This window comes from Silene latifolia, chromosome 9 (genome assembly GCF_048544455.1).
Source record: "Silene latifolia isolate original U9 population chromosome 9, ASM4854445v1, whole genome shotgun sequence".
In the NCBI taxonomy this organism is placed as follows: domain Eukaryota; kingdom Viridiplantae; phylum Streptophyta; class Magnoliopsida; order Caryophyllales; family Caryophyllaceae; genus Silene; species Silene latifolia.
In genome coordinates this window covers 170,338,647-170,364,352 of record NC_133534.1, presented here as the reverse complement: position 1 = coordinate 170,364,352, position 25,706 = coordinate 170,338,647, and the positions used below count along the sequence as shown (strand labels likewise).

Below are 25,706 nucleotides of genomic sequence, written 5' to 3'. Positions count from 1 at the left end.
GAAGCATAAGGAATCCGTGTCATGCGCTCTTTCTCTTCCGGTGTCTCTGGTGCCTGAGACTTGCTCAAATGCACCCCTGGAGCCATAGGAAGAAACCCCTTCTTGGAGTTAGTCATTCTGAATCTCTCTAGGACTTTGTCTATGTAAGACTCTGATCGAGAGATAACATCCGTCGTGATCTATCTCGATAGATACGGATGCCTAGAATTCTCTGTGCCTCTCCCAGATCTTTCATCTGGAAATGGTTTTTCAACCATACTTTCACCGAAGTTAAGAGAGGTATGTCATTCCCAATCAGGAGTATGTCGTCAACATACAATATTAGGAAGACAATCTTGCTCCCACTCGACTTGATATATAAACATGGTTCCTCGACTGATCGAGTAAATCCATTTTCTTTTATCACTTGGTCGAAGCGATGATTCCAACTCCTTGATGCTTGCTTAAGTCCATAAATGGAACGCTTAAGCTTGCACACTTTCTTAGGATGTACTGGATCGATGAAACCTTCGGGTTGTACCATGTACAACTCTTCCTCCAAAAACCGTTTAAGAAGGCGGTTTTCACATCCATTTGCCAAATTTCATAGTCATGAAAAGCGGCGATCGCTAAGATAATCCGAATGGAACGCAGCATAACTACGGGTGCAAAAATCTCATCGTAGTGCAAACCTGGCACTTGGGTGAAACCTTTAGCAACTAGTCGTGCTTTGTAGATATCTTGTTGACCTTCCACAGAATGCTTTATCTTGTAAAGCCATTTGCATTGAAGGGGACGAACCTTAGCGGGTAAGTCAACAAGATCCCACACGTTGTTCTCATACATGGAGTCCATCTCGGATTGCATGGCCTCAAGCCATAGCTTTGAGTCGAACTGGTCATGGCACCTTTATATGTTGCGGGTTCACTACTCGTTAAGAGTAGAACGTCATCTATGTCATGTTCCTCGACCATACCGATGTATCTGTCCGGAGGAATAGAGACTCTTCCCGACCTCCTAGGTTCCTCGGGAACATTCACCGCACTGGGATTGAAGGAATAGGTTCCTCCAATAGTTGCTCGGTATTTGGTTCTGGAATCTCCGACAGTTCGAAGGTTCTATCACTCTTTGCATTCTCGAGAAATTCCTTCTCTAAGAATGTCGCACTAGCCGCAACAAAAACACGTTGTTCGGTTGGCGAATAGAAGTAATGACCACGCGTTCCTTTAGGATAACCTATAAAGTATGTCTTGACCGATCGCGGGCCGAGCTTATCCTCGTGTCTCCACTTGACATAAGCCTCGCAGCCCCAAACCCGTATAAAGGACAAGTTAGGGACCGTTCCTTTCCATAGTTCATATGGAGTCTTGTCAACAGCTTTAGACGGACTTCGGTTAAGTATTAGAGCGGGGCCGACATAAGAGCATAACCCCACAATGAATCGGTAAAACCGTGTGACTCATCATGGATCGAACCATATCAAGTAGTGTTCGATTTCTCCGTTCGGACACACCGTTCCGTGAGGTGTTCGGTGGAGTTAATCGTAGGGCAATCCCACAGTCCTTTAGGTGTTGATCAAACTCGTGAGAAAGATACTCGCCACCACGATCCGAACGCAGTGTTATTATCTTTCTACCCAACAGGTTCTGTACCCTATTTTGGTATTCCTTGAATTTCTCAAAGGATTCACTTTTGTGCTTCATTAAGTAGACATAGCCATATCTACTCAAATCGTCCGTGAAAGTGATGAAATACCTATAGCCTTCTCGTGCGGTGATTGACATAGGACCACATACATCCGTGTGTATGAGCCCTAATAGGTCAGCAGCGCGCATTCCAACACCTTTGAAGGAAATCCGAGTCATCTTACCGATGAGACATGATTCACACGTGCCAAATGATTGAAAATCAAAGGCCGAGATAGCTCCATGTTTGATGAGCTGTTTTACGCGTTTCTCATTAATGTGTCCCATACGGCAGTGCCATAGATATGTTTGATCTTTGTCACCAACCTTTAACCTTTTATTCATTACGTGTAATATTTCCGAGGTCTGATCTAAAACATAAATTCCGTTCATGGAAACTGCCTTGCCATAAATCATATTGTGTAATGAGAAAATGCAAGAATTATTCTCTATTACAAATGAAAAACCAAGTTTATCAAGCGCAGAAACAGAAATAATGTTTTTAGAAAGACTGGGTACATAATAGCAATCATATAATGATAACTCAAATCCGCTAGGAAGTTGGATCACATATGTCCCCTTGGAGATGGCAGCTACTCTTGCTCCATTCCCAACACGCAGGTCCACCTCACCCTTTACGAGGGGTTCGATGTTTCGGAGCCCCTGCACATGATTACACAGATGAGAACCACAACCAGTATCAAGTACCCAAGTTCCGTAACTTGCGTGGTTAATCTCAATCATATGAATAAAAGTAGAAGAGAGAGAAGACATACCAACAGGTTTAACACGACCTGCCTTTAAGTCCTCATGATAAACAGGACATGTGCGTCTCCAATGCCCGGTCTTGTGGCAATGATGGCATTCCATGTTTTCACTCTTGCTCTTTGTCATGCTCGATGAGTTACTCGACTCACCAGGACCACTCTTATCCGAACCCGACTTCTTAAACTTCGCCTTACCCTCTTTGTTAGGTTTTGCCGGAGATTTGCCCTTACCTTTCCCTTTGTTTGACACAACGAGAATATCCTGTTTCGAGCTCCCACTGCACTTCATGTCCTTCTCGGTCTGTACGAGGAGGGAGTGCAGTTCATGGGGAGTTTTCTTCAAATCATTCATATAGTAATTCGCTCTGAATTGCGAATAACCATCGTGGAGTGAGTGAAGAATACGGTCGATAACAATATTCTCGCTGATGTTACAGTTAAAGGTCTCCAGCTTCTCGACATTCTCAATCATGCTGAGAATGTGTGGGCTAACCGGTTGGCCCTTCTGGAGTCTCGCATCAAAGAAGCGAGTGGTATGCTCATAGGTCACGATTCTCGGTGCTTTCGAGAATTCCTTAGTGAGCGTGGTGAAAATCTTGTTTGCACCTTGGGCTATGAAGCGTTTCGGCAAATTGGGTTCCATTGCAAAAATGAGTACGTTCTTTACCGCACTTTTGACTTCTAAAGCGAAATCGTTATACTTGTTGATTTCGTTAATTCCAGCCGTGGGACCTGGGTTTAACGGCATGGGCTCAAGCAGATATCTGAGCTTTCCGTCGCAGCGGCCAGCATTCCGTAATGCTGCCTCCCAGTCCGCGAAGTTGGATCCGTCATTCTTGATCGAGTGGTCGATTCATCCGACTCATGAAGATCCTAAGCCAGGACTCACGGTCCAATGTGGCACTTGGCATTGGGTTATCACTTGAACCAGCCATTTGATGTTTAGCGATTTAAAACGTGATCTACACCGAAAAAGAAAGAAAAACAAAACGAAATAAGCAACTCATCGAGGTGATTTAAGTCTATTTTAAAATTCATTTTAAACATGTAGACTCTCGCACTTGCATAATTGATCTCCCTCAAGAATGATACAAGTGATCCCAAGACTCAATTTCTGTAAATTGATAAGCCAACTGTTTAGCTAATTCTTCCGGAAGAACTCTTGGTCGATAGATTTCCGTAAATCCTATCTATAGTCCACCATGATCACAGGATCGTACGAGTGACCATAGTGTTGAGATAAAATAGGTCAATCGGTTCCAACTTACCCGACGTAGAAGGGGTCATAGTATGCCTACCGACGAAGAAGGGACTCATTGGAGTTTGACCTATAAAGACTGTTCTCAATTTTAGTTTATACGAGGAAGATCCCATCAACAAAATTATAATTCATTTTAAGTGAACGAATAACTAGCGTCTGTCGTGAATGAATTTATTTGGATGATGGCTTAAAACGTGTGACATGAGAATGTCAATGAAAACTAACTCGTGACCTCTATATGTGTCAGTTTTCATGCAATAATTAGGTGGTTTGGTTTTTAGGCGGAATATGATGCAAATTATCGTTGCGAAAAATAAATAAAGGAATGCAAAAACGTAAATAAAAATTTCCTAGTGTGGCCTATCCTAGTAAAAGAACATAATACAACTTTGGAATCCACCGTTGGACCCGAAAAGCTTGTCTTGATGTTCCATCTTGATCCAAGTAGCGGGAGTGAGCATCTGGTCTCCATCTTTGGTCTTCTCAAAAATTACAATTAAAATTACAAAATATAAACCTATTTACATTCTAATTAAAACTGTAATTACAAGTGAAAAAAACAAAAACGGAGATACAAGATCTCAAAATACAACCAAGACCGTGTTCCATCATTACGGTAACACGTTCTACTAAGGCCACACTAAGTTACAACCGCTTGCAAAAATTAAATACGTAATAAAAGGCATTCACGGCATTCATAAATTAACGATAAATAAAAAGCATCAACTAAAAATAAAACAAATTTATTCATGACATAATTCCGTAATTATGTTAAATTTATCCAAACCACCTTTTAATGATTAAAATTCGTGTGATAAAACCGCTTCTATCATTTAATTTTAATCTATTATAATCCGTTACTTTAAATATAATTTAAAATAACTTAATGGTACGTGTGTGAACCGTTTCACAATCATAGCGAGTGTACTATATCCGGATAAAGTACATATTGAAGCCAAAAGAAAATTTAAATCAAAAGAAACAAATTTTCAAAGCTGTTAAAGACGAAATCCCTCGATCCAGGGACATGAGTGCTCGATCGAGGAACTAAAGGGCTCGATCGACTGAGCTGCAAGTCGATCGAGGGGTATGCTAATCAGGAGGTGCTCGATCGACTAAACTGGAGGTCGATCGAGTACCTATATCAGCAAAACTACTCGATCGAGTACGAGGACAACTCGATCGAGCAGAGGGGTTTTGAAAGCAGGTCGATCGAGTACAGCAAGGACTCGATCGAGCAAAAGGTTTTTGAGACAGGGTCGATCGAGTACAACAGGGACTCGATCGATCAAAAACAAGACAGAAAGCCACTCGATCGATTAAAAACTTGGTCGATCGAGTGCAAAAGTCTCTGACAACTTAAAACCCTCGTGAAAACAGTTTTGATGAATCAAAGCATTCGCAAAATTGATCAAAAACACATCAAAACAATTTTATAATTTGCCAAAACAAGACATATTGTTATAATCTCCGTATAAAATAACAACATGCATAAAACAAATTGATAAACAAGATGAATGAACCGTGTAATACATGTCACGGTTTCAAAAAAAACTTTAGCCGTGTAAACTGGACACGGTTTTCGAGACAAAGAAAATTGCAGCAACACAAAAAAAAAATTTTCGTGATTAAAAACCTGCTGCCTCACGGTTTCAAAGCAAAAACGCAACATCCGTGTATACAAGGCACGGATTTCGAGATAAACATAACCGTTTCAAAATCGTTTTATGAAAAACACATAGAAAAATTTACGTGGCCTCGCTCTGATACCACTTGTGGGTTAATATCCGTATACTACCCTTTAATTGCAGGACTATAACGTAAATTTAAACATGCAATTTATAGTCATAAAACGAAAATAACAAGGAAACGATAAAGATTAGAAATCAACCTCGGGTCCTTTAAATGCGGCGTAAAGAACAGAAATCTAAGCAGATTTCCTCCTAATCGTTGCACCCAAGACTTTGTCCGAGATATGCCCTTGTGCTAGAACTGTGTTCTCCGATTGCCTTGCAATATAGGGAGAACTGATGTGAGTTTGCTTGAGATGTGAGATCTCGGTTTCTACAGAGAAGAATGCTCTTCGAAACCCTAATCTTTGTTTCAAATGATGATTCGGTTTAACAGAAGGAGGAGGTCTCCTTTTGTTCTCCTATTTCGGCCAAAACCGTGACCCACAAGGGGAAGTGGGCTTCCACTTCCTCTTGGTTTTAACTCGAGGTCCGGTTCGTTAAATACTAAAAAGTATATGACGGGTTTATATTATAAACTGTTATCGGTTATCGGAAATTAAGGCATCAGCTAATAATACGGGTTAGCTGAATTATTAATACGTGTCCGACAAAACAGTATTGTATAATTATTTTAATATACATTTAATTAAATATAAATCACGTATATTTAATTTTACGAATTAACTGGTTAATTCGCCTTAGCCCATGATATTTAATCCGTATTAAATATAATATCTCAACATCACATATTTGACTAATTACTAGTCAAATAACTCGGACTAACTGGTTAGTCAATTTTGGCATCTACATGACAGTATTTTCATACCGTCACATCTCTCGAACGTATCCTATAGGTGTGACTTTTAGGGACCAGTTGATCACCGCCATCTGTATGACAATAACGTCAAACTTATCTAGCAAGCCAACCGTTATTGATAAACGTGGATCAACTGATAATAATACCAAAGTATGCCCTTTGATCCTTTTAGAGGTTTGTAAGTCCTTGCACTAACTGTTAAGGACACCAACCCCAACAAATATAACATGCTGAATACAACAATAACAATCTCAACAATAATAGTAATCATGCTAGTAATACAATCACACCATCTTATACTTAATTACACAGTCAACTGAGTAGGAAAACCCTACCTTATCACGAATCCGAAATCACAAGCAATCAGCGGAAGCTAGAACTGTTCCTCTACGAATCCTTCACCTAGCAATAATCACAACCATACCCTATGTCACATATATACCAAATAACCCCATTTTCCCCATATTAACAATTAGGGCAAAACCCTAAGAGATAACATACCAACTTATTACAAGCACTAGAGACTTACCAACGAAATCGGGACAAAAGATTGAAGCTAGACTCACGATCGATCAATTAGCCTTGAGAGTGATTAGAATGATTAGAGAGATGATGAACGTCGTTAGGTTTTGTAGAAGTGATTTTTAAACTGTTAAAACGTAATTTATAATCTCTAATCACCTTAATCAAAACCGCAGAAATTAATCTCGTCAGACCGGATACTCAGTCGAGTATGTGGGGTACTCGGCTGAGTATCTCACTACTCAGCTGAGTGCTCCTGGATAGTAGCCTGACCAGAAGTCACACGACGACTTACTCGGTCGAGTACTACCTACTTTACCGAGTAACTAAGGACCAGAAAACCGTAGTATCACAGTTAGACCGCGGCCTTGCCACCTAAAGCCCCGCTCATCGCAACGAGCGAACCCAAGTCATTATTGTACACATCCCCCTTGCGACGGGAGTCACAAGAGGCGAACAAGGGGGTGAAACCATCTCCCGACATGGCTCACAATATCCATCTCATCACCTCTAGCATCCACCATCAAAATAATCACTCACAATAATCACATATACACAATTCATCTCACAACCAATCAAACAACTGTACTGAGTAGGGAAACCCTACCTTTTTGCAATCCAAGCACACATAAGAAATCAAAAGCAATTCTCCATGAGACTGTCACCTACACACAATAATCACATACCATCACTATAACCTTAATCAAAGATCCATAACAACATAACCACAGTCCCCCCAAATAACCCAAATTAGGGTTTAAGACTAATACTAAAATGCAATAAAGACAAGATCTAGAACTTACAATCCGATAGGCGCGAGACTTACGAAACCCGAAGACCAAAATGGTAGATCCTTGCTTAGTAGTTGATTAGGGTGATTAGGGAGTGAATTAGGTTTGTAAAATGTTTATAAAAAATGTTAAAGACGACTGAAATGGTTATTTTATAGTCCCTAATCATTCTAATCAAAATGCTCGAAAACACAACTTCAGACCGGGCACTCGGTCGAGTACCAGATATACTCGACCGAGTACGTCCTACTCGACCGAGCGTCTCACATACTCGGCCGAGTGCACCTAAGGCACCAGCCTGCCTCAAAACACTCGATGACCCACTCGGTCGAGTACAGCCTACTCGACCGAGTTCAGTATACTCAGAAATCTGTGGTATTACAAACAAACAAGTGAAAATTGTTACTTACCACCTAACATTTACCGTATTTTGCAAACTACCACCTAATATTTTGTTTATTACTAATAACCACCTACTTTGCACTGTATATATCCAGACTCCCACCGTATTTTGTTCCCTATTATCATTAACTTAATTTCCCGACTCATTAAGTGAATAAACTATAATGTGACCAAAATACCCTACTTTCATTCATTCCAAACACTCACTGCTAATTAGATGAACAAAATCAAACTCCTTAAACCCAAAAACACAATCAAAACCTAAATTTCTTTTAAGAATCAAAATCCAACAATCATTCATGAGAACAACAATCATTCATGATCCATCTTACACAATCTCAAAGAGTAATTTGTATGAAATTTACGGTGAATTCTTATAAACATTCCACATTATACAACTCCACCAATCCACCATCCCCTTTCTCCCTCCGCAGTCCCAAGTTGTCAACCCAGACCTACTTCCTCATCGCACAACCAGATATGTCACATTCATCACCGCTAACTTGTTGTTACCATCACTCACAGGCCCTACCCACGAAATCCTCTCCCCTCCCCTAGTCCCCTACCCACAAAAACCATAGATCTATAATTTTCGTGGGTGGTGGAGATGATTGATAGATGGGAATGAATGGTTGAGTGGCGGCCGACCAGCAAGAGTGTTCGATTGTGGGGAAGGGATCAAAGCCCCGGTGATGCATGACATTTCAATGTCGATGTTTGTGAAGGGGTTAACACGGCGGTGGGGGAAGGACGACGGTGGTTAGGTGGTGGTGAGAAACTTGTGGGTTGACGATGAAGAATTATTGAGGTGTAGATTCTGGATTTTTATGATGATTTTTTTTAATGGATATTTGATGATGATGATGATGATGATGATGAAGAGTTATTGAAGTGTTGGTGAATGACGGTGATGAATGGTGGTGTTTACTTGTTTATCTTTTAATTTTTGTTGTAGTAAGGGTATTCTGGTCTTTCCATAGTTTATCAAATTAACAAGTCGGGATATGCGTAAAATAATGACCGAGATGGCAATAAGGTGGTAGATGGGATATATAAGGTGTAAGGTAGGTGGTAAGTTGTAATAAACAAAATATAGGGTGGTAATTTACAAAATACGATAAATACTAGGTGGAAACTAACAATTTTCACAACAAACAATCCCGATTCTTATCATGTGAAACAATAAGAAATAAAGGGAAGAGAAAAGAGATCAAACGTATACAAGCCTCCTCCAGATTCCAATTGGAACTGGAGGAACATCTGCAAAGTTAAGGAGAGGTTATCTGGTGGTTATCAGAATGGTCTTTGGATTCATGATGCCAAAGGCTATTCTATTAGGTCTGGCTATGATTGGTTGCAGGGGATGCACCCCCCTGTTCAGTGGTATAAGGATGTTTGGGGTGGTTGGATTGTGCCCAAACATTCTATGGTGGGATGGTTGATTAAGTTGGAAGCTCTGAACACTCGTGAAAAATTATACAGACATGGGATTAGTGATTCTGACATGTGTGTTCTTTGTGAAGAGGATACTGAATCTCATGCTCACTTATTTACCTCATGTCAGTTTAGTACGCAAATCCTGAGAGAACTGGAGAATTGGTTGCATCTGCAAGTGCAAGGTCCTCATGGGAATTACTCTAAGATGCAACGTAAGGTGTGTTCCATGGCTTGGCTAGCTTACTGTTATGTAATTTGGACTGAGAGGAACAACAACAGGATTGAATTACAAGTGAAGAGACCTTCCTTAGTTTTGAAGCATTTGATACAGGTTATTCGTGGAAGGATACAAAACCTACTGCCACCTAGGGTCAAATCCACTGATGCTCAATGGTTAATTAGCCTAGATATCAAATGTTAAGTTGTTTATTCTGAATTTGTTGAATGTTGGACGGGCAAAATGCTTGTAATTGTAATATGCCACTTTTATTATTAATGGAAATACTCACATTTTACCAAAAAAAAAAGAAAAAAGATCAAACGATTATACCATAGTGATCTTCAAGTTCCCTCAAGCAAGTCTCATATGATACGAGAACACAACACAAATATACAAACTAGACTATCATATTTTTGGATTATTCAAAGATTTTTCAATTATTTTGTATTTTTGAAATTTTCAAATTTTAAGTGATTTTTTTTTTTTTATGAAATAAATGTAATGAACTAAAACATGTTTTTAGAATTTTTAAAAATTTTCAATTTTTATAGATTTTTTGGAAAATAATCCCCTCCCCACACTTAGTTTGTACATTACCCTTAATGGATCAAAAGAAGGGGAGTAAGATGAAAAGATAAAACATGTTTTTGGTATTTTTGATATTTGAAAAATGAAGTACATGTGTTTGGATTTTCAAATAGGAAATATAAATAACAATGCATGAACTAATCTAAAAGTAATATGAACTAACTAAATGCAACTAACTACATGATCTATTTATAATACATTAAATGAGATGTCTAGACTACATGAGTTAACTATTCAAATGAACTAATCTAAGAATGATGATAATCGATTAAGAAGAGAGCTAATTTGAATTAACTCGTTTTCCTTACAATCGAACCTCATACGTTTTGCTTAATGTGAAATCAAATATAATAAAGTAATTTGTTTGTCACATTTCCTCAATTAGTTTTTATTTTTCTTTAAAAATAACATAAAAATACAAATCAATTTTTTTGTTGATAATGTTTTTTCTTTATTGATTTTTATAGTGTATACTTCGTAAAAAAAAATCCCATAAAAATTTCTTTTATAAAAGTACACGCTATAGATACAAAAAAAAAATTAAATGATAGTGATTTAATCATATTCTTTTATCTTATACTCCATATTCAATTAAGAAAAAATAAACACTACTAAATCAATTTTTTTGATTGTTAAAGTAATTTTTAAAGAAAAAATGGAGTTAAATTGAAGGCAAAATTAGGGTTTTTTTTATAACTACACCTTTGTACTACACTGTTTTAAGAATTACTACCAAAATAATTTTCGTTTAAAAACTACTACCAGTAAGTTTGATTTTTTTTAAAAACACTATCAAGTTTCATCCAAATCTCAATAAAACACAATCTCAGTCATTTATTAAGATAAATCACTAATTGGGTTAATTGCACGCACAATAGTCAAAATATATAGGCCTAATTTACACCTAATAAAACTTAATGGGCCTAATTGCACATAGATGCAAACCTTTAGAGAAAACTTGATATTCCCCCCCAAAAAAAACTATAATTAGTTAATTACGGAAAATTCACGCGGTTTTCTCTAGGTTTGACATTTTGCACAAAATATCCAATTTTTTTATCCGGAAAACTTTAAGAGGTCATAAGTCGTGTTTACGAGTTCGAAAAGTGACGAATTTATTTTTTTTATTTTTTTTTCTGGAGAACTAGTATTTGAAAAAAAATTGTCGTTTTTGAATCTAGTGCCTCAGTTTTTTTATTGTCAAAAGTATTTTTTACCGAACAAACTTGAAGTGATCATATCTGTTGATTGAGAGTTTCAAACTCCTGAGTCGTGACGAAAGCAAAAGGTATAATAAGAGCATCCGCAAAGGAGGGAAATAAGCTCCCCTTTTGCCTTCTCTTTCCTCAAATGAGCAACCTCATTGTTGCACTAACCTCCCCAGTTTTTGGGGTTCCACTGTTTTTAGGGAAGGTCCCCAACAAAAAAAAAGTAAGCGATTTTTATTCTTTTGGGAGCTTCCCAAATTTATGTGTGTGAATTGGGGAACCCCATTGTTGCATTGATGTAGTTATAAAATGGGGAGGGTAAATGGAAAAGTAAGTGGAAAATGAGGTGGATGAATAAAAAAAGGAAAGAGAAATTATGGGGAGCCTCACCTTTGCGGATGCTCTAAGAGACGGCCTAAAAGAAAAGAGCGAGAGTAGCGAGTTTTTGAAGTGGAAATATCCAGTCCGCCGTTAAGTCGGCTTTCTTCCTATCCAAGGTCTCGCAAATACAGAGTATGTAACTATAGCGACCCTTTATTAAACTACTTTTTCAATTGAAGCAAACAAGTGACCTTTTCCATATAATGTTTGGTGAAAATGTGGTTGAATGGACTTCAAAGATCAGATACTGGTCACATAAAGGGCTATACAGTAGAGCCCTTTCATTGTTTCTTAAGATGCAAAGAGCTGGCATTCATCCAAATCCAACTACTTTTTCAACTGTCTTAACTCTTTGTGCTAAACATGGCTTCAACTCTTATGGTTTAGCCTTGCATAGTTTAACACTCAAGTATGGCTACTCCAAACACCTCTTTGTTTCTAGTGGCTTGATTACTGTGTACTTTCGATCCGGTCGGATATTGGATGCACGAAAAGTGTTTGATGAAATGCCTCATCGAGATGGCACTGTTTGGAATTCTGTCATATCCGGGTATGGCCAAAGTGGACTTGGTCATGAGGCTTGTAGGTTGTTTTGTCGTCTGGTTAGAGAATGTGTTTATGGTTTGGGTTTTGTTAACGATTTTACGCTTGCTAGTGTCATCAATGCTTGTGGCCATGTGGGTAGGTGTAGATTAGGGCGGAGTGTTCATGCTTATGCAATGAAAGTCGGGTTTGATTCTAATAAGTTTGTGGGTAGCTCTCTTGTGGATATGTATTCTAAATTCAAGGACTTGGGTTGTGCTCGTAGCGTTTTTGATCACTTGAGGAATCGGGATATTGTGGTGTGGAATACCATGATTACCGGGTATGCTCATAATGGTTATGAAGAGGAAGCTATTGATTTGTTCCTTAAAATGGAACTCCGAGGCCTTTCTCCTAATTATACCACATTTTCTGCTGTAATTAATGCTTCATCTGTAATGCCAGATGGTGTGCATGGTAAATATTTACATGCCAAAGGTTTGAAGTTTGGTTATCTATTGGATGTTTATGTAGGTACTGCGCTTGTTGATATGTACGCCAAGTGTCTGATTATGACTGAAGCCGAGCAAGCTTTCTTTGAGATGCGCAAGAAGAATGTGGTATCATATAATGCACTTATCACCGGTTATGGTTTGTCTGGTGACCATGTAAAGGCACTTGAAACGTATATCTTACTTAGAATCGAGGATATGAAACCTGATGATTTAACCTTTCTTGGCCTCTTTACATCCGTTGCTTCATCTTGTGCCTCTACTGAAGGGATACAAATTCACTCACAGTCAATCAAACGTGGAATGGATAGATTTGTTTTAGTAGGGAATTCAATCGTGAATTTCTATTCAAAATGTGGTCTTTTTGACTGTGCAATACGAGCGTTTGAGACTGTACAAGGGAGTCATGTTGTTGCTTGGGCTGCTATTATCTCCGGACTTGTCCAAAATAACAAAGGTGTCAAAGCTCTTGAGATGTTCTGTGAAATGCATAAGCTGTCCAAAAATGCAGATGAGTTTTCCTCTTCCAGTGTCATCAAGGCTGTGGCTAGCCTGGGTGTTATTGCACAAGGGAGACACTTGCATAGCTATGTGATAAAAGTGGGCCTTTCCTACCAAATATTTGTCGGAAGTTCACTGATCGACATGTATTCCAAATGTGGGGCGGTGGAAGATGCTCATAAAATGTTTTTGGAAATGCCTGAAAAAAACATTGTCTCTTGGAACTCTGTGATCACAGGTTATGCTCAAAATGGTTTCTCGAAGGAAGCAATACTCTTATTTCATCAAATAGAGAAGTGTAACTTCTTGCCTAATTCAGTAACATTTGTTGGAGTTCTTCTAGCTTGTTGTCATGCAGGACTTGTTCAAGAGGGAAGACACTATTACCAACTAATGACATCCCATTTTGGCATTTCACCTTCAATTGAACATTGCACTTGTATGGTGAACCTTTTAGGTCGTTCTGGTTATGTTGCTGAGGCAGAAGAGTTCCTTCGTAATTCACCTTATAAAGAGGAACTTGTGATATGGAAGTCTCTCCTTGCTTCCTGCGAAGCTCACAAAGATTTTAATGTTGCTGCTAGAGTTGCAGAGTATTGTTTGCATTTAAATCCAGATGATTCTTCTACTTATACCATGCTATCAAACATCTATGCTGTTAAACATTTGTGGGATGAGGTTGGAAGAACAAGGGATTCCATGAAAATGGGAGATGTTGCAAAGGAACCTGGGTGCAGCTGGATTGAAGTGAACTATTGACTGCTGTTCTATTTTACATGGACGTGACACGGCTATATTTGAGAAGTGCTTTTGTCTTGGTCTATAATGAACTGTCGGAATGTTGGGAATGGTGGAAACTGATACACTACTTCCAAATTGAAGTGTGAAAGTTACATGGCTGCTGTTATAGGCATAACATAGTGACTCACAAGAGACAGTTTCGCACTAAAATAGTGAGACATAACATGGCTTAATTTGTTGAGGGACTCAAGCGGGTCACTGAAAACCGCCATCTTATTGCTCCCGTCTTCAATGGTGAAATTGATTCCTGGATGTCGGCATTTGGCGTCGCATGCTTGGCAAAGGTTGTACTTCCAGATATTCAATTTTGAACATTTCAGCTATGCAGGTGTGTTTACTACATTACGTGGACAGGAGGCTGGCAACATCTACCTGTAACGAAAAAAGTTGGTAAATACGGTCGTTATATAATGATTTTGAAAATCACCGCAACTGCATTTTACAGCAATTTGAGATTTTGACGTGATATTGGGCTGGCATTGAGTGAGAATACGCCACCGCAGTAGATACGCCATTACTGATATCGAGATTGAATATTGTAAATTTCCTTGTATAATGGGATGGGTAAATTGCAACAAACTTTCAATTTACAGGTGAGTGTGCTTTAGAGATTGTACAAGTGAGCTATTATATCTGGTTGAGTAGTTCAATTTAGGAATGGATTTTTTTCCCAACTTTTCAGTTAATTACCCATGTTCCATATTTTTGTGTTGCGATCCTTTCATCAAAATGCGGCCGAAATTCTGTTTAGTGCATTGTAGACTGGAACTCATTGCAGCATTTCTGTATTCTCCGGAACATGTTTTCGTATCATGGTGAACTATCAAAAGCACGTTGAAGATCCAAAAACAGTTAAAAAATAAACACGATGTCACTCATTAACCAGAGTAATAATGAAACAATTTTTTGTAAAAAAGTTAACAGCTTTACTGTGTGACTAATATAATTTGGCTCGTTAATTTTCTGGTAAAATGGATTATACAAATAATACACGTCAATCCAAAAAATAAAAGTTAAAAAAATTCCGTTGCCGGGGCTTGGACCCGGGTCTCTCGGGTGAGAGCCGAGTATCCTAACCAACTAGACTAAAGGAGTGTTAATATTAATAGTTCACTATAGTTAATTATATTATTAAGGACATATTCCATCTCTCTTAGCATAACTCATCCACACTATCTCCAAAACTGAAATCCTGTAGTCTGAATTCTGAAACACCTCCAAAAAAAAAAAAAAAACAGCAATGTTTGGTTCAATAAATTTTTCAAGAAAGGTAAATTCTGTACAACTTTACAATAATTTATGTGAATTAATTGAATTTTTCAAAATTATAAGTAGGGTTAATGTGTAACAGGGGAAGCATGGTAAAGAAGGTGAAAGAGAAGGGATTGGTGTGAGTTTCAGGCCTGAAAATTTCATACCAGGTCTTGTTATTGGCTTCATTTTTGGGTTAGTTCTTGACTTAACTAAGCCCCTCAAACCCAAAACCCCTCCCAAATCCTATGTTTTGGGTACTAATAATCAATCAAGACCTTCCCCTACTTATGGTAACCCTGATGAGGATCTCAAGATGGTATTTCTTCTTCTTCTTTTTTTTTTTAATATATTCTAATAATGTTATTAAGTTGTTTAATTTTGTATGCTATGATGTGTGTTGAGCTGATTCTAAGATGTAGTGATGGTGTAGTTTTCTGGGTTAAAAGGGAGTGCATTTGGGTAAACTAAGCATAAAGGTTAGAGCTTTTATATTTTGTTAAGGGTGTGCTTGTATAGCAAAAGTGTTGGTATTGGCTATTGAGTGACCTTATGATATTGGATGTGTGTATTATAGAATTGACAGTGCTTTGCTTGGTTGAACAATTGTTAGCTCGCTTTGGGATGGAGTTCTGTTAGACTCGTAATGTGTCATTTAATAAATCACAGGACTTGTGGCTGTCAACTAGGTAACACGGACACTCCACTTAACCACCGTGTCGACACCGACACACTCGTGGGACCCGCGCCAAAACGTGTCCGGCACCTATAAATCCGTGTCTGACATTGTTCATTTATTTGGGCACGTATCAGACACGTGTCCATGGTATTTGGACACGCCTCGGACATGTGTCGTTGGTATTTGGACACTCCTTCAAACGGAATCAAGATGAATTTATGGTAAATGGTGTATGTTGTTTTATGGTGGAGCTTGGTGGGGAAATGAGGTTAATTGGGGGTGAATGATGTTCTTTAGAAGAGGAATGAGATGTCGAAAGAGATTGATTAGAAGATGGGTTTTGGTGGGGAAATGAGAATGAGTTAAAGTAAATGTCAACTTTTACTTCACTTATTTAAATTTAATATCAAATACTTTTACAAAAATTAAATCGTACGTTTATAAACAAAATATTTTATTAAATTTGAATAACGTGTCCCGTGTACTAAATTTCATGGGATGTCATATCACGTGGCAGTTTCGTGACCGTGTCCGTATCCGATTTGATGCTACCTAAGCTGTGAATTGTGATGGTTTATTCGTGCTTTTGCTTTTTGAGTTGAATGGCTAAATTTGCTTTTCTTGATTGGGTTGCTGCTTAGGGCTTCAAAATTAACGTCATTTATTGCTCTTCAACTCACCGTATGTTATAAGTTTCCTTATGTTGATGTTGTCGTACTATGTTAGATTAATACGGAGATTGTAAAATTTCCTATGGAGTCTGCAAGCCTGCGAGAACGCTCTGTCATGTCACGGTGCTTATTTTTGGTTGTTATTTTAAGTATAAACTTCTGATTTCAGGTTTTAGTTGTTAGGCAAGACCTTAAGATGGGACCTGGGAAGATTGCTTCTCAATGTGCTCGTAAGATTTTAGCTTATGTTTATATATAGATACCGGCATTATTCTTTTATTTCGCGTGCCTTCTGATGAAATTTTATCAATTTAGATGCTGCCATGGGCATGTATGCCGAACTCATGCAGAGGTACATCTCTTACTTCATGCTTTTAAACCCAGTGAATAAATTGATTATACAATTATGTCCAAATTTTATCAAGTTTAAGAATGTTACGAGTTTCTGTAAGCATAGCTTTTTGTTTCTAGCCAGAGGTCCCTGTTGAGGCAGTGGGAGCAATGCGGGCAAGCTAAAATAGTAGTCACATGCAAGAATTTAAAAGAAATGTAAGTAGTTTTGTTGCACCCCTTCAATTTGGTTTGCGTAATGTCTATATCATTTGCTTATGTCTGAGTTGTCTTGTTCTTAGGACTAAGTTGGAGCAAGAAGCAGAAACTATTGGCCTTCCTACCTTTGTTGTTGCGGATGCTGGTCGAACACAGGTATATCTCTTGGAAATTGATCTTTCGAGTAAACTGGCCCGGGAATCAGACAAATGTTGCTTCAGATTTCAATCACCTTGATTATTAGTTTCCCCATTTTTCCTTAGTCATACTCCTTGGCTTCTTTTATCAAGATAGGCTATATAACATAAAAGATCATAATGTCAGCGGTGAATCATGGTGAGTGTTGTTTTATTATGGTTACTACATGCTCTGAGTTACAGAACGATGAGGTTTGTTTGGTGAGACATATGATTGCTGTGCACTCAGTGTGAACTTCTCATAATGGGGAAGACGCTGCAATAGGTTGTCATTGTTAAGTACTCTCTCTGTTTCGTTTTTTAAATATATTGTTTTTCGAGGTAAGCCTCTGATTGTTAATTTATAAAAAATATTTTGAAAAAGAATTGTGAAACTTATAGCATTGAATTCGCACCCGAAAATTCGTACTATAAGACTATAAGAGTACAGTGAACACATGTCATAATATTTGCTCATATTTTGAGAGAGCTTTTAACAAAAAAAGTGAGGTCTCCAGATTACCAAATGTGAAAATGATGCATAAGAAATTGAGGAAGTACTTCAGTGTCATAGTCGCCTTCTTTATGCAGAAACATGAGGTACACACTTGCACGAGAATGACAAAAATGAAAGAGTTGCATCATATGCACGAAAGTGCTAGAGGGGAATAGGGCATTGCCTAATAGACACAGGTTTGGACACATGGGACTGTGTGAAAGTCACCTGATTCTATGTTCTAGACCACCAGCATCAAGCACACAATTATAAGGAGATGTGCAAGTACATCATTGACCTAGTACCGCTGGATCGTCCCTGTGTTATGAAGTCTTTTAATTGGCCTAAACTATTTTACAACAATAATCAATAGACTACACCCCAGCCTTTGGGTTTGACTCTCATTAGTGCAACGGTTATATCATAAGCTTGCAAAGCAATAAATTTAAAGCTCATGGTTTTTGGTGTTGTCGGTGACATTTTAGATAGTTACTCCCTCCGTCCCGGTCATTTGTTGTCCTTTTCCATTTTGGGGTGTCTCAGTCATTTGTTGTCCTTTCTATTTTAAGAATGAACTTGATGAGTAATTTGCTCATTCACACTCAATTTGTTCCACTTGTCATTTAGCTATTGGCCCTCTCCTCTTTCCTTGGTCTTTGTGCCAAAACCAAAGGACAACAAATGACCGGGACGGAGGGAGTATTTAGTAATTTGATCATTCTAAAAAGTTGGCAACAACTCAAGTTGCAAAGTGAAGTTTGACAAGCACCCCCAAAGAGGCTAAATTTGATTGTACAAGGCTTACTCAGAACTCATGTGTTGATGTAATGCGTAATTTTCTTGTTCTGGTAGGTTGCAGCAGGTTCAAAGACAGTTCTTGCCATCGGACCCGGTATGTTTCACACTTTCACCCTATAGTTTGACTGATATTTTTCTGCTTGGTTGGACCCCAGAATGTACTTTTTAACTATCTAATTATAAGTATGAGACAGTCTCAAATGTGAAACTCGCCCAAATACTCTTATATTCATCATTTGATTATGTGGTTAATAGGTTGGTTTCACTCATATATGCACCCTCGGCAAGTTTAATGTCTATGTCTGATTGGCAATAACTTGTAGCCGATTCTTTGCTTAGCGTTTATTTCAGTGTGATTTTGTTAGTGCCATCCAGCAAGCTCTTTTATCAAGATTCAAGAGCGAATGACAGCATTGGTGTCTGACAAAATCAGTTAACATATAGCAATTTTTGCTTAGTGAGCCTTGAAGGTAGGTGACCTGGTCTCAGAATTCTAATCACCTCTTCTGGCAACAGAAATTCTCCGTGGTTCCAAATTCCATCTCTCCTTCCATAAGAATTCTAAAACCACTTATAAAGAAGTCTGGTCGATTATTTCTAGGGGATAATGCTTGAGGATGAAGTATTCGATTATTATAAAATACAGAGTAACAAACTTCTACAGATTTCAACTAATCAAGCTGGTAAAGTCATCGAATAGTGGTATACCATACCGGCGACTCCTTTTACCCCCCAAAAAACAAAACAATAAATTACGTGTTATAATACTGGTACCACTTTGCAGGAAGAAAGACATTTGTGGATTCGGTGACGGGAAAGCAACGGCTTCTTTGACAACTTGGAGATGTTAACAAACCTTGAGCTCTTTATTGACTCCAATCCGATCCGTCAGAATGCATCCACAACCACATTGCATGACTCTGATCAATGATAATGGGAGCTTGGTTTTCGTTCAAAATCTTGAGCAGGTTTTGTAGACTAGTATTCAAATTGTATTCGTCCTGCTTACGCAACTTTGTATACCCTGGTTCAGTGCCTATGTGTTGAGCAGGCAAAAAAATAGACAGCCAGCCATGATCTTGTATAGGCAGACAACAGATGGTCAATGATGTACGTTTCAAGTTTCAATCTTTTTGTCCTGCCTACGTTGCAAGAATTTGTTTCGATTTCAGTTTGACAGATTAATAAATTGCTTCTAATGATTTCGACTTCTGAGTACAAGTGTAAGTGAGATGTATAAACGTAACAAGCCTAAAAAGAAGTTTCACAAGCTTTAGTTGAGGTCACGCTTAGATTTCTTAGCTGATCTTAAATTCATCAAGAGCTTAAGGTAAGATTATTGGTAGTCTTGAAACAAAACTGTATTAGGTTTTAAAGACAAGAATCACTCAAGACTATCAATAATCCACCAAAGTTTTAACAAAGTTCTAAGTTGAATCTTGGAAATCCAATCAATCAATATATCAATCTATCTATATCTATCTATCTATATTCTATATAAAATTATAAAACAGAAACCAAAAAAATCTCATGTTTGGTATGCAGGTAATAGGAGGGGAATGAATAGCGGGTAATATGTAAGGTGTATTTTCCATGTTTGGTATGCGAGTAATTATTCACCTCCTGGAATTATTACCCTTGTGAAGAGGTAATACATTACCCACCCTCCCCCTGGGTAATGATTAAGGGAGTAAAAGATCTACTCAGTAATCATTACTCTTATGCCAAACATATCATCAAGGAACTCATTACCCTACTAATTAATTTCCCCAGTAATTATCGCCCAATAAAACTTACCCTCTTAATAATTTCATGGATTCCAGGCAAGCCCTAAAGAGTACTAACTACATACAATACGCTAACCCTATTACTCTATGAATGATGTACGGCCGCCTAACATTACAAACCTTGCAGAGTACTCTAATTTCACTTCAATTTGTCATACTTTTCCATATCTCCTACTTCTTCCTTCTTCCTCATATATTCATCTTTCAGAGTATTTTGTTCTGAATTTTCGTTTTTTATTGCTTCAATCAGCATAGAAAAATTGATTTGCTCACAACTTTAATTCATGTACACAAATAATTCGAAGATGAGGGGTTTTACCATAGATCCAACTAATCCCTTCAGGTAAATTTTTATGTAAGATATTTTATCAATGATAATGTGTGGTTTATTAATTTTATTGCTTTGGATTAATTTTTTTTACAGACTATTGAGAACTATTCATCTTAGATCATTCGATTTTCTTTTGAATCTTATGCATGTCTTTCAGAACATATAGTTTATGATATAAGTATCATTGTAATATATTTAGGGTTATCATTGAAGAAGGATAATGACTCATCTCCGCTCCTCTTAGATTATTACACAACTCTCTGCTCTCGCAATGAAGGTTATTATTTTTAAGGTAATTTGCTCAATCACTATTTTAATTTTCTTTACATATATTTACCTTGATTGATTTCTAGGTGTTAGTTGTAATGATAAATTTGGACTTTGAGCGAGCAATGTTTTCTAGGTTTGTCAAGAAATTTGGGGGATGAGATTTGACAATTCATATAGGACACTAATAAATATAGAAGGGATGAAGTTGATACTCCTTATATTCACGATAACGACTATCAAAAATCTGAATTTTAGATTATCAGTTCCATTACTTGCAGCAGTGGCTGGGGATTTGAGCAAATGTGTCCTTGCTCCCCTTCGAGTGTATTTTATGGGTTTTATTATTAGTTGTCGATTGAAATATATTTCCTATGTCCATTAGGCTTTGAAACTCTTAACGCCTTAGCAATCTCATATCGAGGACGGATCATAGTATCAAGTTGTCCATTACCTTATTTTGATACAATTTCATGAGTAGTGCGCTGAGTGTCATATTGAACTTTATAATATGAAAATCATTTACGTTCATATTTCTCACTTGCAAATGTAAATACTGATCTTCGAAGTATTTTATTTAATATTGCACCTGTTACAAATGTAATCCTCATAGTTATCTCACATATCAATTCACGTTAGAAAAAATTAGAAACTTTTGATCTTTTGTTTCCCATGCTTACAAAATCACGATAACGGATTTCACAACAATAGATTTAATTTAGAAAAATAATTCGAAGAGTAGGAGTTGATATCATGAATATATTGATATTTCTTCATGTAGTTTGTTAGTCCTACTAATTTGAATCATAAAATTTATAGATTACTTAAACACATTCTTTGGAATCTAAATTATCCAATGTATACCTTTCATCATTTACAAGATATGACATTAGAATCATTGTGAATTTGTGATATCTTTGATTACTTAAAAAAGGTTTTTAATTTTCTTTTATTTCAATCGATGTTTGCTCTATAATAGTTATTGTTGCAAAATTGCTTTAAGAAATTTCTGATATCTATGTACTGGATCATTAAAGGAAGCGGTTTTGCAATGAGGCAAGCTATCAAAGTTTTTCTTTTCTTTGCTCAATTTTTTGGACAAATATGATTTGAAAAAATCTCTTTATGAGATTAAATAGTTAGCATTTTTCACTGGTGTTGGAACTACTGAAAGTCAGAAAGGTTTGTTTGTCCCATTTTTAATGCTCCCTCTCTTACACAAGGGCATGATATATTGATGGAAAAGCTCTTTTGTGAGTTGTAAGATCTTATGTAATTCTGCTCTTTAATTGATCAAAAATATATAATTCTAATTTAGCTAGCAAGTGTAAGTAAATATTGATCCTCAAAATACTAGGACAGTGTAAATATTTCTTTTCTTAAAACAATTGGCAGCGTTCTTTTTCATTTTTCTATATAGTAGCAAAAGTTGTCATACTATAAGCAAAGTGAAAACAGGCAAGAGGATTGGATTGGTTACTCGCTACCAAAAATTATCCTCTCAATTGTTGATCAAAGTTATTAGCAAGGCTATAACGCTATATTATTGTGTTCTTACTAATCAAGCTATTAAATAGGCTTATACATTATTTATTCATACTCAAGTAAGTTCGTTTAAGAGGTTATGTGTGCTATAAAAATTGTTTTCCGTACACAAGTTATGTCCATTGATCTATCATTTGTTACCTTTTCGGCAGACATTTCTTTGGCACGCTACTTTAGTACTTTAACTCGGCCTCTGAGTGTTTTTGGGCATTTACGATTGGTCTCAAGCCCGGAGAAAGGAGGAAACTTAGTTACATTTTATGGACGTGAATCGGAATTTGAATTTCTTTGTACTTTGTACTTTGTTCACGAGAAACAGATACTTTTATAGTGTCATCAAAGGTTGATGTCACTGAATGTTAGTTTGAGACTCTGAATGTATGAATGTTACTTTATTTTTAAACTGAAACTGTTAAAGGTTGGCATGTCTTTCTAATACAATCAATTCTATTTTTATAGGATTTGTTGTAGGGTATTGTTTTATATCCTCTTCAAGCAGTAAGTGAAGCTACGAAGAATTGATTTCAAGGCAATGTCGAGGTTGTCATACAATTTATACTAAGAGATTCAATATGGATATAAGCTACAAAATACTTTTAGGAGGTCTCACCATCCCGAAGATGTATATCATGTTTGTGAAACCATTACCTTTCCAAAACATGTGCGGAGTACAAACTTCTACCAATGACTTTAAAAAATTTCCCTCATTCGTATTAAGCTATGTCTTCTCATTTGTCAAGGATTTGTGTTATTTACTTTATTCATTTCAGTTTTGTTTTTTTATAGGGTGTAATACTACGGATTTATGAGTCTCTGGGTACTCTATCGAGGAGGCCTTACTCTGTCGAGTAAGGGCGAGTTGCAGATTAAAATAATTTCTGACCTGTTGGGTACTTGATCGAGTAACGTGGATACTCGATCGAGTAAGGGGGCACTCGACTCAGCCGAGAACGCATCTCGAGAACCAGAGACAAACAATCACAACCATCAACAGCAATCAATCAACAACCGCCATAAAACCAATACAATAATAATCAGCAATTACACAACACCAACAATGCATTATGGGACTAATACTGAGTAGGGAAACCCTACCTGGAAAGCACAACACAATCAGACGATCTCAGAGCTGATATCAAAACGCTTCCTCTACGAATCCTCCTCCTAATATACAAACATATAATCACTACCAATCATACAAAACAACAAAACCCCCAAATCCCAATATTAAGGTTTAACCAATTTTAAGGAAACATTATAAAAACGGTACGTAAGTCTTACCCTCGACGCAAGGATCACAAAGGTATCAAGAAAGGTAAAATCCGACCTTCCAAGTGACTCAGCTGAGGTTAGTGGAGATGGCTCAGGAGAGAGTGGGTGTTGAGAAAAGAAAGGCTGAGAGTGAGGGTGGAGGCCAATCTAGTCATAAGAAAGGCAACCACAATCAAGCTAAAGGGTTTTCTTCTGGGTCGGGGTTGATCTTTGGTCGGGGCTTCCTTTGGGCGTGGCCGTGTGAGTGGTAGTGGTAGTTGGGGATGACTGCTATGGGCGTGGCGGTGTAGGCCACAAGAGACATGAGTGCACGAGTATGCCCGGAGCTTTTCGGGGATCGGCTCGGGGAGCTATTCTCGGGGACCTACACGAGTTATGCGAGCAATAGACCGTCGGGTCATGGTCTAACCGGGAAGTCGAGCTATCGGGGTGGAGGTAACCGCAATGGTGGTAATTCTTATCGAAACCGCCTACGAACAACAACAACAATCGGGGTCGGGTGCTAAGCCGACCACATCAGCCCAAGATCTTGTCCGGGAGGTGGACAGAAGACCGATGGAAAGTTGTTCATGATGGACGGGAAAGCGGTGAGGAGGATGCACATGTTATCACTGGTACTTTTCTTGTTAACGGTATTCATACCTTTGTTTTGTTTGATTCGGGGGCGTCTCAGTCGTTTGTATCTTCGAGTCATGTTAAACGGTTGGGTTTGAGGGTATATGAGTCTGTAAGCGAGAAAGTTTTTATACCTTCGGGTGAGTCTGTATCATGTGGGAGGTTGTTTAGAGATGTGTCTATGATAGTTGGGCAAGTTGATCTACCTGTAGACTTGCTAGAGTTTCCTTTTGACGGTTTTGAGATGATAGTCGGGATGGATTGGTTGGGAAAGTATAAAGCTAAGATAGACTGTCATCAAAAGAAAGTGCCTTTGAGAGGGCCTAAGGGTGTTAGTGTGTCTTATCGTGGGTTTCTAGTCAAACCCAAAGTTAAGTTGATTGCAGCTGTCACCTTGAAGTCTTATCTGAGGAAGGGATGCCCTGTGATCTTGTGCCATGTGAGAGATAACCGGATAGAGAGCCCGACAGTTGATCAGATGCCAGTGGTGGGAGAGTTTGCAGATGTTTTTCCAGAGGAGATTCCGGGGTTGCCACCGAAGAGGGAGATAGATTTTACGGTTGAGTTGAAACCAGGGACGGGGCCAATCTCTAAGGCACCGTACCGGATGGGTCCTAAAGAGATGGAGGAGCTCAGGAAACAGTTAGATGATCTGATAGAGAAGGGATACATTAGACCTAGTGTATCGCCGTGGGGAGCACCCGTTCTTTTCGTGAAGAAGAAAGATGAGAGTTTGAGGTTGTGCATAGACTACAGGGAGCTGAACCGAGTGACGGTGAAGAACAAGTATCCTTTGCCAAGGATAGACGACCTGTTTGATCAGTTGAGTGGTGCATCAGTCTTTTCTAAGATTGATTTGAGGTCGGGATACCATCAGGTGAAGATTAGAGAGGTGGACATACCAAAGACAGCCTTCACGTCGAGGTATGGCCATTATGAGTATGTGGTGATGCCGTTTGGGTTATCTAATGCATCGGCTGTGTTTATGGATTTGATGAACAGAATCTCCAGACAGTTTTTGGACAAGTTTGTGGTGGTGTTTATCGATGACATCTTAGTCTACTCTAAGACTAAGGAGGAGCATGAGGAGCATCTGAGGATTGTGTTGCAGACTTTGAGGGAGCATAAGTTATATGCTAATA

At 38.0% G+C, this 25,706-nt stretch overlaps 3 protein-coding genes and 1 long non-coding RNA gene across 7 annotated transcripts; all 4 read left to right on the top strand.

Annotated features, from left to right (window-relative positions):
• The first annotated feature begins 9,000 nt into the window (after positions 1-9,000).
• Positions 9,001-9,815, top strand: LOC141601881 (uncharacterized). The gene is made up of 2 exons (XM_074422190.1): positions 9,001-9,021; positions 9,153-9,815. Exons 1-2 carry the CDS (start codon positions 9,001-9,003, stop codon positions 9,813-9,815), a joined length of 684 nt encoding a protein of 227 aa, XP_074278291.1.
• A 1,939-nt stretch (positions 9,816-11,754) lies between these two features.
• On the top strand, positions 11,755-14,829 carry LOC141600204 (pentatricopeptide repeat-containing protein At4g13650-like). Its single transcript, XM_074420387.1, has one exon. The coding sequence runs from the start codon at positions 11,995-11,997 to the stop codon at positions 14,083-14,085; it is 2,091 nt and encodes a 696-aa protein (XP_074276488.1). The 5' UTR covers positions 11,755-11,994; the 3' UTR covers positions 14,086-14,829.
• Positions 14,830-15,260: 431 nt separating this feature from the next.
• On the top strand, positions 15,261-19,875 carry LOC141600205 (uncharacterized). 2 transcript variants are annotated; one of them, XR_012524253.1, is made up of 8 exons: positions 15,261-15,397; positions 15,479-15,697; positions 16,898-16,958; positions 17,044-17,080; positions 17,200-17,277; positions 17,361-18,437; positions 18,650-18,841; positions 19,532-19,875. XR_012524253.1 is itself a non-coding variant. In XM_074420388.1 (8 exons), exons 1-8 carry the CDS (start codon positions 15,368-15,370, stop codon positions 19,579-19,581), a joined length of 588 nt encoding a protein of 195 aa, XP_074276489.1. In that variant the 5' UTR covers positions 15,261-15,367; the 3' UTR covers positions 19,582-19,875. The 2 variants fall into 2 exon arrangements, 1 of the variants encoding a protein (XP_074276489.1); XM_074420388.1 differs by having other exon boundaries at positions 17,361-17,433; positions 18,802-18,841.
• Positions 19,876-20,553: 678 nt separating this feature from the next.
• Positions 20,554-24,148, top strand: LOC141598367 (uncharacterized). 3 transcript variants are annotated; one of them, XR_012523457.1, is made up of 3 exons: positions 20,554-20,877; positions 21,065-21,157; positions 23,464-24,148. It is a non-coding gene; the product is annotated as an uncharacterized LOC141598367 (long non-coding RNA). The 3 variants fall into 3 exon arrangements; XR_012523456.1 differs by lacking the exon at positions 23,464-24,148 and adding an exon at positions 23,137-23,457 and having other exon boundaries at positions 20,557-20,877; XR_012523455.1 differs by lacking the exon at positions 23,464-24,148 and adding an exon at positions 22,830-23,135 and having other exon boundaries at positions 20,557-20,877.
• Positions 24,149-25,706: the final 1,558 nt, after the last annotated feature.